The sequence below is a fragment of the Anguilla rostrata genome, chromosome 10, assembly GCF_018555375.3.
Source record: "Anguilla rostrata isolate EN2019 chromosome 10, ASM1855537v3, whole genome shotgun sequence".
Taxonomy (NCBI): Eukaryota; Metazoa; Chordata; class Actinopteri; order Anguilliformes; family Anguillidae; genus Anguilla; species Anguilla rostrata.
Genome location: NC_057942.1, coordinates 26,541,273 through 26,556,356, shown reverse-complemented (window position 1 = coordinate 26,556,356; position 15,084 = coordinate 26,541,273). Strand labels below are relative to the sequence as shown.

The following is a 15,084-nucleotide window of genomic DNA, read 5'->3' as shown; positions in this document are numbered from 1 at the left end:
GGTAGCTATGGTAACCAGGCACGGTCTGTCAATCATAGCTAACTGACAGTTCTCATTACCACGCCCAGACGGTTCGGGTGAATTTTTATAGTGGGAAATTTAGGCTTAGAAAAATACATTTTAAAGTACATTGAAATGACTGAAGAATAAAAAAATTATGCACATTTGTTTTGTTGTTGCCTGAAGACAACTGGGAAGTGTCACGTTCAACCACCATGGTACTCCTTTAAGAAACCAGTTTGAGATGATTTGAGCTTTGTGACATGGTGCGTTATCCTGCTGGAAGTAGCCATTAGAAGATGGGCACACTGTGGTCATAAAGGGATGGACATGGTCAGCAACAATACTCAGGTAGGCTGTGGCGTTTAAACAATGCTCAATTGGTACTAAGGGGCCCAAAGTGTGCCAAGAAAATATCCCCCACACCATTACACCACCACCAGCCTGAACTGTTAATACAAGGCAGGATGGATCCATGCTTTCATGTTGTTTACGCCAAATTCTGACCCTACCATCTGAATGTCACAGCAGAAATCGAGACTCATCAAACGTTGACAACGTTTTTCCAATCTTCTATTGTCCAATTATGGTGAGCCCGTGCAAATTGTAGCCTCAGTTTCCTGTCCTTAGCTGACAGGAGTGGCACCCGGTGTGGTCTTCTGCTGCTGTAGCCCATCTGCTTCAAGGTTCAACGTGTTGTGTGTCCAGAGATGCTCTTCTGCATACCTCGGTTGTAACGAGTGGTTATTTGAGTTACTGTTGCCTTTCTATCAGCTCAGACCAGTCTGGCCATTCTCCTCTGACCTCTGCCATCAACAAGGCATTTTCACCCAGAGAACTTCCGCTCACTGGATGTTTTCTCTTCTTCGGACCATTCACTGTAAACCCTAGAGAAGGTTGTGGGTGAAAATCCCAGTAGATCAGCAGTTTCTGAAATACTCAAACTAGCCTGTCTGGCACAACAACCATGCCATGTTCAAAGTCACTTAAATCACCTTTCTTCCCCATTCTGATGCTTGGTTTGAACTTCACCAGATCGTCTTGACCACGTCTACATGCCTAAATACATTGTGTTGCTGCCACGTGATTGACTGATTAGATATGTGTTAATGAGCAGTTGAACAGGTGTACCTAATAAAGTGGCTGGTGAGTGTGTGTGTGTGTATATATATATATATATATATATATAGAGTGACAAATTAAAGAAAAAACCAACATGAAGTGTATGGTGTTCAGCCACCACGAGCCACCAGAACAGCTTCAACGCACCTTTGTATAGATTCCATCCGTTTTTGGAACTCTGCTGGAGGGATGGAACACCATTCTTCCAAAAGATATTCCCTCATTAGGTGTTTTCATGACGATGGTGGAGAGTGCTGTCTAACACATTGGTTCAAAAACTTCCTTAGGTGTTCAATTGGGTTGAGATCTGGGGACTGCGAATCCCTCCATTGTGCCCTGTGGATGGGACATTGTCATCCTGGAGGAGACCACTCCCATCAGGATAGAAATGTTTCATCATAGGATAAAGGTGATCGCTCAGAATAACTTTGTATTGATTTGCAAAGACCCTTCCCTCTATGGGGACAAGTGGACCCAAGCCATGCCACAAAAAAAATGCCCCTCCACAGCACAGAAGAGCCAGCAGACCCTTTCACTGTAGGGGTCAAGCCTTCAGGGCTGTACCGTTCTCTTGGAGCACGGCACACATGCATTTGCCCACTTGTCGAGAATATGGTGAAAGATTATTCACCTGACCATATTACATTTTTCCCCACATCTATGTTTACCAGTGCCTATGGTTTTTGCATTCATCTTTGTGATATGGGGTTTGTGCGCTGCAACCCTATGATATAATCCCTCTCTATGCAGTTGTCAATGGTCTGTTCTTTCTGACATGGTTTGAGACATTCTCAGTCACCTGAGGAAGACTTGCTCTTCTGTTTTTTTTTTTTTTGCACGAGTATCACATTCATCAAATATGCGCTTTTGTACAAAATTTCCGACCCCATTTACTGATGTCTTTCGCATAGATCTAAATATAGATGTCACTTTAACCCCTCTGCACACATGCCAAATCTGGCCAATCCTTGCTCATTTAGGGGTAACCTATTTAAAGCTTTATAACTCCAGATGTGTGCACCAGAGACTTTAAAAATGGCTTAAATTAAGCAAGACATTTGTACCATTTACAATGCTAACTTAGATTAGTTTATATTCATAGTTTAGGAGGAAATAAAGTGCCACAAATGCAATTGTTCAGGCAAAAAAGCAAAAATGAATTTTCTCTTTTTTAGTTTGCAATGAAATACTTGGAGATACCATATATACAGCAGGTTAAAATGTATATGTCCTGGATCAAACACTCGTTGATCACACGTTCATAAAATCTAAGGGTAGATATGTAGAACTACTAAAGACCTATGAAGCAAAAACTAAGCAGTGTACCCAGCGTCTCCAAATCCATTCTAAATGTCTAAATTATGCATTGCTGTAAATCGCAACATAATCACGTATTTCACAACAAATCAACGGTTTTAACTCAAGAAACTCACTGCATCATTTTCAAGTGGGAATTACAAGCTTTTTGTCAGTATAGTGGTCTAAAATATTTAGGGGTTCAGAAACATATCCAAAATCTCTCCAAAAATAAATAAAATTCTTTTTGTCCATTACAAAGCATATAAATTGAGCCCCTTATGAATATTTAAGATGAAACATTGATATCAGATTTAAAAAATAACGCAAAAACTCTGTCTCACAATGCGGTACAGTTCCGAAACGTGTAATCATTGTTTTCCTGTATGGGGATGGGACGACATTAAAACAATATTGAACCATCCTCCACGTATTGGGAACAACTCTTTTTTCCAACTCTCACTTCATATCTGGTGCATGAAACACAAAAACTACTAAGCTACCGACGGACGCTTACATTACAGTGTGAAATACCCTCATTATAAAATACCACTAACCTATTTAAAGACACTCAGTTTCAAAAATAACCAAAATATTTGAGCAGTAATACTTACATAGCGATGATGAAATCTTATCTGTGTTCTGTAGTTAGAGACAGAGACTGTAAACCAATGCTACAGTTCTCTCCGCTTCTGTCTTACTCCAGAAAACGATGTCAGCTAGGTCTATCAGCAAACATATGGCTTCGCTATACTCAGAAGTCCTCAATAATACTAATATTTTCCAAGAAATTATGAAAGTCATTGATCACGGTTCGTTGGGTGCAGTTTCTTTTACTACTACCACAGAGTGAATGCGTAAGTGAATGCGCTGATGAGAAAACTTTCGGTTTCACTGAACTGTAAAACGCTATTCCAAAAGAAAAATTACACGTTATACATCTTTAGAAAGCGTATACTGTCACCAACTGAATAAATGAATTGTCAATCAAGCCAAACTGTACTAAAAAGGGTGACAATGCCGTAAACAACACGTGGTATTACGCACAGCTACTTTGGAAGGTACCCAGGCATCACAAATGCATGTATATTTCACAGATTGTCCAAGACAATATATGACCACTCGATCTCGACTCTTCGTCCTGGTGATCACCTGCAAACTTCAATCTGGCTTTTTTATGCCGGTCTTGGAGTAGGGGCTTCTTTCTTGCGCAACAGCCTTTCAGGCTATGGTGATGTAGGATTCTCTTAATGGTGGATGTAGATACTTTGGTACCTGATGCCTCCAACTCCTTCACCAGTTCCTTTGTTATTGTCTTGGGGTTCAGTTGAATGTTTCGGACCAAAGTTTGTTCTGCCCTGGGAGTTAATTTGTGCCTCCTTCCTGAACAATGCAGTGTCTGTCTGGTCCCAAGATTTTTATATTTGCATACAGTTGTTTGTACAGATGCTCGTGGTGCTTTCAGTTGTTTGGAAATTGCTTCTAAGGAAGAACCAGTCTTGTGGAGGTCGACAGTTTTTTTTCTGAGTTGTTTGGATTTTCCCATGGTCTTCCCATGATTGTTTTAAAATTACCTCCGATGTGAACAAAGTAGATTCCTTAATTGACTTGCCAAAATAAATGTATGGTAACATGAAATGTGTGTGTTGTGAAAAACTGAGTTTGAATAGCTTTAGCCAAGGTGTATGTATACCTTTGGCCCCAACTGTATGTACTCCACAGTTTTAGATTTGTAATAAACAGGTCATATGCGTTTAATGTGCAGATTTTTAGCTTTTATTAAAGTATATTTTTATACATTTTGGTTTCACCATGTAGTGTAATAAAAAGCTGAGGGCACACTGAGAGTATTGCAAAAAATGTGTCTTTGTAATGGCAAGCTTTCGGTCAAAGACCTTCGTCAGGGCATCACCATGTAGAAAATAAAGCACTTTTTATACATACCGCAGGTGACATTGGCTGCCACTGTACTAAATTAAATGTGAAAAAAATCTGTATCATTTTGTCTCCCTATACACACACACACACACATATATATATATATTTATGTAAACTAAATAAATTGATCCTTCCAGCAAAGATGCACAATTCACATTGATGAGAGTGATCCAATGCCAGCGATTTAGTGTATGTCCCAAAGCAAGCAGCCAAGCAGATAGATTAAATGGTCCACAGAGAAGCAGTTATGTGCTATATTGACGGGAACATTTTTGATTCAGCCAGAGGGAAGACATGATAGTCAACGGTAATGCAGTCCCAGTAGGATGTGTCCAGTTTTGTTTTTTCTATTGGTGCAAGAGAGGATATCATCAGATACAGTTTAGACCAATTTTCATGGCCTGTATATTTGCATGAGTATTATCTTGGAGTGGTTCCTTTCTTTAGTGAAATATGTTTGTTAAATATGTTTGTTACCTTAGAAGTAAAATGTATGTCTTTCTCGCCATCTTAACTCAGCTGTTTTTTTTTTTGTTTTTTTGTTTTGTTTTTTTGTTGAAATTTTTAAGACTCCTTTCATGGCACAGTGATGCAAAAAGGTTGAGAGAACCTGCTCTAGATAGCGGTCATCGTTGATATTTAAGATATAACTTTTTCTCCTGGATTTCTATTGTCTTTTATACTGTGAACTCAATGCTTGCAAAAGCTAGGAAATAAATTATTTAACAAAGTGAATGGTTTGCAGGGAGGTCTGACATAAGCTTTGTTAAGGCATCTCTGATTTGGGAAATGTGAGAATGACAGTTTGTCTTTTATCATACACACACAGATTCACTATCTTCACCTATCCTGTATCCCAGTGCCTTGCTGTTCCTACCTTGAAATATAGCCAGCAATCTTTATCTGTAAATGCAAGCATGTTCAATACCAATCACCACCATCTTTCAACAAGCTGGCTGCTAGTTGTTTACATTTACATCTGTTCCTATATAATTGCAATCTTAACTTGCCTTCATTTTGCCGTTTTCACCAGCTGACCTCCAATCAAAGGGTAATTACACCCTAGATCACTTTAAAAATCTGTAAATGTGTTTATATGCCTACTTTAAAATTACATTATAATCCATGCTGTTATTTGAACATTTTTTAAAATAATATCATTCGCTGCTGGCCTCTAATGTTTGAAAAATGCTTTCTGCATTCCTCTCTGGCCCCGCCCCAATTGTGATGTCAGAGTACCTCTTTGGAGGTACTACGGCATCATGTACTGTAGATGTCAATCTAGACATTGAGTGGGAAAATTGTTGACGCCCATTTGTCTGTTTACTTTTTAAACTCAGATTTTCAAATTTTCACTTGTTTTATAGCCAGCTATTAGACTGAGTCTTTCGTTATTTTCCAGCTTGTATTTTATGACGTTTTCGTTGTTATTTCTGTCATTTTAGTTTGCGATAGTGAGAGTTAGTCACAGATGTCAGTTAATTTATATAGTGTTTGATAATAATGCAGTTGTTAGTACATTTTTGAGAACATTTGAGGTGAGAAATAGTGCATGTAAATACTGAATTTTGATTGATATTTGATCTGCAACACCTAATTTTACCGTTTGATCCATGTTTCATGAGGCAGGCTCACCTGTGCTATATCTATTCATTTGCATATACGATACATTATGCAAATGAGATGGACACATGTACTCCACTGCCCCAGGTTGTATTTTTCAAAATTGTGTTGTAGGCGGAACTGGGGTGAAACAGTGAGTGTATTTGCTCTTTAAGGATACTAAACAGTGCATTTCTGACAATGAAAAAGTACATTTTATGTGGTTCATTGAGGCTTGAGGTAAATAAAGGACCCTAATGACCACAGAAATGACTCTAACTTGGACTTCAGTCCACGTGGCCAAAACTGGGCATCGTTTTTGAAGTTCACTTCCTGGTCTTGTTGAGAGACATTGCTCACTAGTGGCAGTGTGCTTGGCTCCAGTATAGGAGTTTCAGCCACCCATTTCAATGGAAGTCATTGGTAACAATACGGTCAAATACAAAGTCAATCATTTTTTTCCCCCACAAGAAAATGTAGTCGCAATAGCTTTTTTTTTTCTTGATTAATGTCTCCCCATGTGCCTTATGTGCCTTGTTAAGTTATTGCAGTTATTGAACATTTTAATATTTTGTGGACAAATTAGGGACAGTTTGTCTCATGGCCAAGTAACTGTATCTCACGTGCTTAGTGGACGAAACGTACTTGACCGGACTTCATGCCAATATAAGGGTCCCCTCTTTTCCCTACTGCACAGTCACTGGCTCCAATTTGTACAACATGGTGGCCCCCGAAAACAAAATGCTTTTTACCAAGCCCATGGAGAGTCTATGGGTGATGTCACAGTGCCTTGATCCATAGTTTTTCTACAGTCTATACTTAAGTCCAAAGCTGTATATTTTAACAACAAAAAAATAAAAATTTCAATGCTTAAAAAGTAATCTGCTGAAATCAGTCTGCATTCAAAATTGTTTTTTTATAAAAATGATGGGAAGTTACAACAAACACATTTACCCATGTATCTCACAGAAAGTATGAGTACTCTTCCAAAGCAGTGATGTCGCTTGCATGTTTCCTTTCATGCATTCAGATAACTTTGCCCTGCTCTGTTTCTTTTGCAGGACTCAATAAAAGTTCATGGCATCATATTAGTGTTTTTATTCCGTAAAATAATAATAATGGTAAGTAGCTTGTTTCAGCTGAAGGTTATTGAAAGCTTTTCAATACCAGTCTCAGGGTCCAAAATTAACTTTTTGGCTTACCTGCCAAGGTGGCTGGTAGATGAAACAATTTACCGGCCAGACAGATTTTTTACTAGCCAAAAATAATAAATTGCTTTTTACTATTGCAAGTTGCTATTATTACTTTTTAGCATGTCATCTTGGTCTCATATGCGATTCTCAATCAATATTATAGTAGTGTGCAGTTATAATAGTAGTTACATTAACTGTATGCAGAAATATTAATTCAACTGTTTCAACACTAAAGTGTAACACATTTGAATTAAAGACGAATACCACTGAATTTATTAAGTGCAAGAAGGATCATTTATTAAGGAGTTTGAGAATATAACAATCATATCAAATTTGCCAAATCAAGACTTAAGTTTATTGTCGCTAGAGGCTACAGCCAGCAGTACTCTTAAATTTTACCAACCAAAGAGCACGTTCTTCACCATGTAAACTCTGTTTCATTGTTTATGTTTCACTGACATTTAACGTTATAGTCGAGGACATTGTTTTTGTCCATATGGTTAGTTTAAAATGTAGTGCCAGAAGACAACCATAACAATCTTTTTTTCTTATTCACCTTTATTTCAAAATTTGATGCTGAAAACATAGTTTAAAACTGTCTAATGACATGGTTGTTATGATATGCTGAACGCGAGTAGCTAACGTTATATGATAGCTACATTAAGCTATGATAGAATGATTAAACTTTAAAACTTAAACTTAAAGATTAAACTTTAGCTAGCTGGCTCATTATTGTTAACTTAGCTAACATTAGCTATGTAACCGAACGTTAACATTAGCTAACTTGTCATTAGTGGTCTCTTCGGCCTGAAGTTCACCTGTTTTCTTTCTCTTTCCTGGGGGCTCCACTCCACTGGGTTTGATTCAATTGCACGGATGACAACAAGTACCTCACATTCTGTAACAAAAAATCATGCGGTTTGATGACTGACGTAATTACGTACTATGCACGACACACGCACCACGGCAGATCTAGCAGATTGAAGTGACAGCGAACCAGCAGCTTTCTCCAGCGCGTGTAGGAAATTCATTTTTTTCTACCGGCTAGAGTGGTGGGTGGTCGCCATAATTTACTCGCCAAAGACTAAATTTACCTGCATTTGGCGACTGGCGAGTGTTAATTTTGGACCCTGACCATTCTATTGTTTTATGGTATTGCTTTAAGAGACACTTCAAGCTGATGTCCCTACACCATCTGCTGGAAGGTAACATTACAATGGATGTTAAAACAGATCACTGGTGGTAACAGAACTGTTTAATGTTACAGCTTACATTTAATGTTTCTGCACTTTCCACAAAGGTCTTGAACTTTCTTTTTATATAGCTAGCGCTTACTTTGTGTTATATTATATATTTCATACCATCAGTAGATAGTTGCTCTATCTTCATACAGGATCAATGCTATTTTTTTGAATGATAAAGATATTTGAAATAACAGCATTGTCAAGTTGCTGTAAAAATTATTTAAAGTATTAACCCCTTCGTGCAAATGCCAAATCTGGCCAATCCTTGCCCATTTAGGGGGTACCCTATTTAAAGGGTAACTTCATAACTCAGATGTGAGCATCACAGAGACTTGAAAATGGCTTAAATTAAGCAGGACATTTGTACCATTTTAAATACTAGATTAAAGTGCCACAAATGCAATTGTCTCGGCAAAAAATCGATAATTTATTTGATCTTTTTTGTTTGCAATGAAATACTAAGATATCCCATATATAAAACACGTCTTGGATCAAAAACTCCTTGACCACAAATGCGTAAAACCTAAGGGTGGATATGCAGAACTACTAAAGATCTATGAAGCAAAAAGTAAGCAAGTGTACCCAGTGTCTCCAAATCTATCCAAAATGTCTAAATTATGCATCGCTATAAATCACAACATAATCAGGTAGTTCACTACAAATCAACTGTTCTGACTCAAGAACCTCACTTCTGCATCATTTTCAATTACAAGCTTTCTGTCAGTACAGTGGTCTAGGGGTCCAGATTTTATCCAAAATCTCTTCAAATATGAATAAAATGTTTTTTGTCCATTATTAAGCATATAAATGTGGTTTAAGGTTGATATCAGATTTTAAAATAATGGAAAATCATTATCACACAATGTGGTACAGTACCTCAATGTTTAATTATTAACTCTCGTATGTTGTTCTGTACATGCTGTGTTTTCTTGTATGGGGATGGGATGACATTGAAACAATATTCAACTGTCCACCATGTTTTGGCAATGTTCTAGCTCACATCACATCCGGTGCATGAAACACAAACACTGCTGAAGCTACCAACGAACGCTTAAGTTACAGTGTGAAATATCCTCATACAATACCAATGTAAGGAAAAAAGGACGTCTCTCGAACGTGATGAAAATGTGTTATTTTCGATACCGGCAGTGACAAAGCGCACAAATGACGCTTAGGATTCAGCAGAGTCCGACTGAATCACAAACCTTTCCCGTGGCTGCTTCTTATTTGTTTTCCAAGCTTTGATCAGGAGTGTTGAATACACATACTAGGAAGGATGTAGTCAGTTTTGTGACACCTATCATTTAGGCCGTAGTGTATTGGCCGTCCTGCTGTGATTGTATTAGCATGTGTGTTGACTCGGGTGGTTCCCAATCTCTCACTCCCGGTCGCTATTCTACCATTGTACCAACTGTATTGTAATAATGATAAGATCAAGGGAATGTGTAGCCAGCAGACATATTGGCATCAGAGACAGATTTCTTACACCACTAACCTATTTAAAGTCTCAGTTTCAAAAATAACGTATATAACCGAAATATTTTGAGAAGTAATACTTACGTAGCGATGGTGATATGATATCTGTGCTCAGTAGACAGAAACAGAAAATCAGTACTGTCATTCTCCTGTTCTGACTTACTCCAGAAAACTTTGTCAGCTACGTCGATCAGCAAACATATGGCTTAGCTATGCTCAGAAGTCCTCAATAATAATAATATTTTACAAAATAAGACGAAATAACGTTTTGCCGGATCTTTTACTGCTACCACAGAGTGAATGCGTAAGGCGGCGATGATGATTCACAACTTTAAAGTAAAATTTGACATGTTATACATTGTTAGAAAGCTTATACTGTCACCTATTGGATAGATTAATTGTCAATCAAGCCGGATTGTATGACAAAGGGCGACAACACCGTAAACAGCTTGTGTGGTTTTACGCACAGCTATTTTGGAAGGTACCCAGGCATAAAAAATGAGCGTATATTCCACAAACTGATTGTTCAAGAAAATATATGACCACTCAGTGTCAGAAGGGACATCTCTACTCGTAAAAGCAAAAAAAGGTTCTATATTTCTTCCATATTTAGTACCAGATATTGACAGTAGAATTACATGGTATAATTTTTGAAAAATTTGTCTTGTTTATTTTGTTATTCAGTGAGCAGTGTTTTCACAGCTGTATTAGCATATTTAGGGCTATTGTTGGGTTTATCTTGTTGCTATGACAAAATATGATTTTTATTGGTGAAAGAATATTCTTTGAATGCCCTGATAGACACAATTGTCCAGTGCATCATGGGCAGATGAGACTGCAAGGAGGGGGTTTCAAAACTCTGTATTTGACTAAATTGTTGTATATCGTCTACTAATGAAACTAGAACACAGAGTTTCTGTTTTGAACTCATAGTTTGGTTGCAGGAGCAATGAATGTCTGAGTTGAGCAATCTAGGCATGCTGTGATGCCGACCACTAGGGGGATTGCGCGAAGGGGTTAATGCTTATACCTGTACTGACATCAAGACTGACTTCACTTTTTTTTTTTTGGGTTAATCTCAGGCTATAATTGTGGTTGGGTACCTAGATATTCTTTTGTTTATGGTACTAATATATTGTATTTTGTGTAAATGTTTTTGTTGCAATTAATCCCATGGTTGGAGATGGTTACATTATAATTCAAATCTTAAATTATTGATCTCAATCTGTAGCATATTTGCCACTTTCACTTTTCAGCCGCTAGTGGCAAATATGCTACAGATGTAAATTTTGATCTTTCTCTCTATAGTGTTGCAGTCAAGGAACTACAAGATTGAGAGGCTTCAGTGTCTGCAGATGAAGCATTGATTGTGTTTGCATCCAGCTTGATTATTTGTTTTATATGTTGTTAACTAATTGTGTTCAAATTACTGCTTCTGGTAGTAGGACGTGGTATTTGTACAAGAAGCTAGATGCTGTTAAGGTACAATTTCATGTTAGTTCATCCTTGATTAACTTGCTGTCTTTTTTGTCATGTCATTCTTCTAGATGGACAGGAAGATTCAGAGAAGTGCCCTCATCAGGACTCCGAGAGCTCTGATGCTTCTTTTGGGGAACTTTCTGATGGAGGCGATCTTAAGTCCCAGCATAAGGCTGAAGAGGGCAGTATAGGGGTGTTTACCTGTAGTGGCAGTGGAGGGCCATCTGCAGGAGCCAGCAAACTCAAAGTTGACCCTGAGAAGAAGCACCCATGCACCGACTGTGGCCAGGCTTTTCGCTCCAAGTCCTACCTCAACAAACATGTGCAGCGGGTGCACAGTGGCGGAGCTCAGAAAGGGCTGACTGTGACAGGTACCACCTTGGGAGAGCTAGCCCCCTCCCTGGGTTCCCCATTCTCTCCTCAACAGAACATGTCATTACTAGAGTCTTTTGGGTTTCAGATTGTCCAGTCAGCTTTTGCATCCTCTCTAGCAGACTCTGAAGCTGGCCACAGTAGCATGAGTATGGGCAGCAAATAAGCAAGGACTGGGTGCATGCCATCCTGACATCTCTCCCAAGACTCTGATGTCTGATGTCTGATGTCCATAACCTCTCATTTCCTTGTTTATACCTCTGCCTGCCCCCACTCTATTATATCCTCATTTCTCAAACCTATGGCTCATGGACTGTGTGGCTATTGAACATTTTGTACTATTTCCAAGCTGGAGAGAAAAATGTACATAGATACATTTATATATTTTCTTTTTAATTTAAACGTTTGGTTTCATTTATAGGGACTAAGTACTGGTTAAAAAATAATCCTTCCCATCCTGATAAAATATACAACATACGGACAAACAGAGCTCCAATTACACTGACACATGCAGCCATGCAACCAAACTATAGATGGGTCTGTCCTCTGGAATAAGCTACATTTCCATTAGCTTTGTTTTATGCAGCTTTTCAGTGTCACAGTTTTGGCGACTAGCTCCCTAGGAAACGAGTGTTGTGCACAAAAACATTGACTTCATAAAGAGGTTTGGGATATGGAAACAACGTTGAAAAGTTCTTTGAAAGTAATTTTGAAAGGCTTGTTTTGGTGGATGTATTGGGCACAAGTAAAAACCATTGTTGTTGTCAATCCAATTCACTTTTATATTCTAATGGAAATGTAGCAATTATTGTAAATGTTAGAATTTTATTGCTCCTGAATTGAATGTACACATTTTAAAGGCCATGAAAATCGTGCCACAAAATGAGTACACAATAAGTGTCTATATTAACTTGAAGTAATTAAGCTGTACTTTAAATTAAGTCTCCACAGATACATCCATCCTGTAAGTGCATATCTGTTATTTAATGTCCTCAACAAACATGGCAAATGGGGATGTATGGAATTAAATGGAACCAAGCTATTTAATCTGCCCAGATTGACATCTCCGACATATTTAGCCGAGTCTAAATCTTCAAGAACACCATTAGTTGAATTGCTAATGTAGGCTTCATTCAGAGCTTTGTTCATTTCGTGTACTGTATCCTCAAAAAAAATTCCTGAATCTTAAAGAGGTGTAATTAAAACAAAAAGTTGTCTTGCAGAAGGGGTTAAAAACCAGAGAAATGTAGCCAAATGGAGAAAGGTATATCTGAACTTTCTAAAGTTTGGTCATGACATAATATTCTTCATTCAGATGTACATAAACTTTAATTGGTAATCAGTTCTGATTTTGCTTAGGGACAAATTTACAAGCTTCATTGTTAGAGGCCATGAAATGTATTTGTGAATCCCCCCTCACCGCCGCCTGCAATGAGGATTAATCAAGATTTGTTTTGTAAATGAGTGTAGCAGTGGAAATGGCTTTCTTAATCCTACTTTGTGTTATAGGTCTCCTGATGACAGTGTGAGAGACAGATGGTGTAAATGGTGTGTGTATATGCATTTTTTTGCAGAATGTAATTAATTTAACCAGATTTAAGATTTAAGTAGTTTTTATTTGGCAAATTACTATATTAGGTCTATACATTCCTTGTTAATTTATGGAATTATAAAGTTGTCATATTTACACCAACACATGCACCCACAGTATTTTATGTATATCACTGTTTATCATATACATTGTACATATACAGAATTTTTACTCCATATCTTCAAAGGAAAGAAGAGTCAGGGAATTTTTATTTTGGAACAGAAGGGGTTTAATTTCCTCCCCTGCCTTTCTCTCTCCTTGTTTTCTTTTTAGTTTTGATGATGGGTGTAAAACACTGGATTTATAAATTATCATTGTTTGCAATTTGGTCAGCAACCAGCAGAGAGACTTCCAGTACTGCAAGCAGAGAGAACCCATACTTTCTCAAAAATGGTTGCTTTTAGGCTAATAATGTGTATCGGCTAAAATGTAATTGTTCCCAGCCGGATCCTGCGTGAAGTTCAGGTTCTCTCCATCCACTGAGGTGTTTCAAGGGATAGAGACCATGAAAGTATTAAAAGCATATTGGGGCCTGTGTATAGCAATTTGACTGTGGCCATGTGTCTTTATTACTTTGGCATTGGTTTACAGGAAATTCCAGTGATTGCATGAAATAAATGTATGTAGTGATTAATTTAGTAATATTTTTGTTGCAAAGTGCCTTCCAAATACTGATTACACAGCGCAGTGGATTAAAAAGTCTGGGGGAAAGACCAGATTATCTAAATTGTATGACAAATGTGCTCACTATTTAAATAAACACTTTTTGTATAGAGACATGCACACAGAACCAATATGTACATTTGGAAATATATATTACCTTACAGCTATTTTTTCCCCCAAGGTAGTTCCTTGATGACAAGTTAGTCTTTCTTGTTTTTTTGGTATATGTTTCAATACAAGCATACTTTTTTCTATAGATGTTGGTTTTTGTACACTGTTTTTGAGTCTGTAGTCTCTGGCTATTTGCTGCAGAGATTAAATAAAGATCTGTTCATCTGAAATGGTTCCTTTGTTTTTTTTTTTAATTTTATTTATGTAGAATAATATAGTTTCTAATTCTTGTGTAAATTTACACATTGTACTTTGGTTTAATACCTTGGTGTCATGTATCACTCCTATATGAATTTTCCTGGTAATGGTGGCTTGTCGCAGGCCAAGAGCCTTTGCAAATATGTCCCCAAAGTTCTGTACTTGGCCCCCTCCTGTTTCCCTTTATATGCAGTCCCTTGGGTCTGTCATCTCCTCCCAGATTTTTGTAAAATTTCTTTGCCGATGATGCTCAGCCTTTCCTCTCATTACGTGCAGCTGACACTCAAGTCTCACTTCGCATCTCAGCTTTCCTGAAGGACATCTTGTGCTGGATGGAGGACCATCCTCTTAAACTCAACATGTCTAAAGCTGATGTGCTGTACATTCTCTTCCAAGTCCTCAGGGAATGATGGCATAAAAAATCATGTGAAGCACCTTGTCGATTCTGAGATACAGTATCTGCCATTATAGAAAGGAAATGCCTGGGGCTTGAGTGGCTGGACCCCCCTTAGGCAAAATGTTCTGCTGTGGCAGCCATTTTTGAGGAAGGTTGTACCCCCACAATGCCATCGTCTTCCTTATATGGCAGAAATTCTAGTGCAGATCAGTGCTTCCTGGAATTGCACTTTGTCAGCTCAAGCCTCTTGTAGGGGTTTTACTGAGCACATGTATATGGCTGGTGCAACCTCCCAGGGAGCCAGTGTGCTACACACTTATTGGTTTTGCTGGTCACTTGAGC

General features: G+C 38.0%; 1 protein-coding gene across 5 annotated transcripts in view; it reads left to right on the top strand.

Annotated features, from left to right (window-relative positions):
- LOC135233785 (POZ-, AT hook-, and zinc finger-containing protein 1-like) overlaps positions 1-14,317 on the top strand; it is a 62,005-nt gene extending 47,688 nt beyond the window's left edge. For 4 of the 5 annotated variants that reach the window (XM_064297668.1, XM_064297667.1, XM_064297669.1 and 1 more), the window contains one exon: positions 11,419-14,317. In XM_064297668.1, the coding sequence (XP_064153738.1) occupies positions 11,419-11,888 (470 nt within the window). In that variant the 3' untranslated portion in view covers positions 11,889-14,317. The remainder of the gene's footprint in view (positions 1-11,418) is intronic. The other variant, XM_064297672.1, reaches the window with a different exon arrangement.
- The last annotated feature ends 767 nt before the right edge of the window (positions 14,318-15,084 follow it).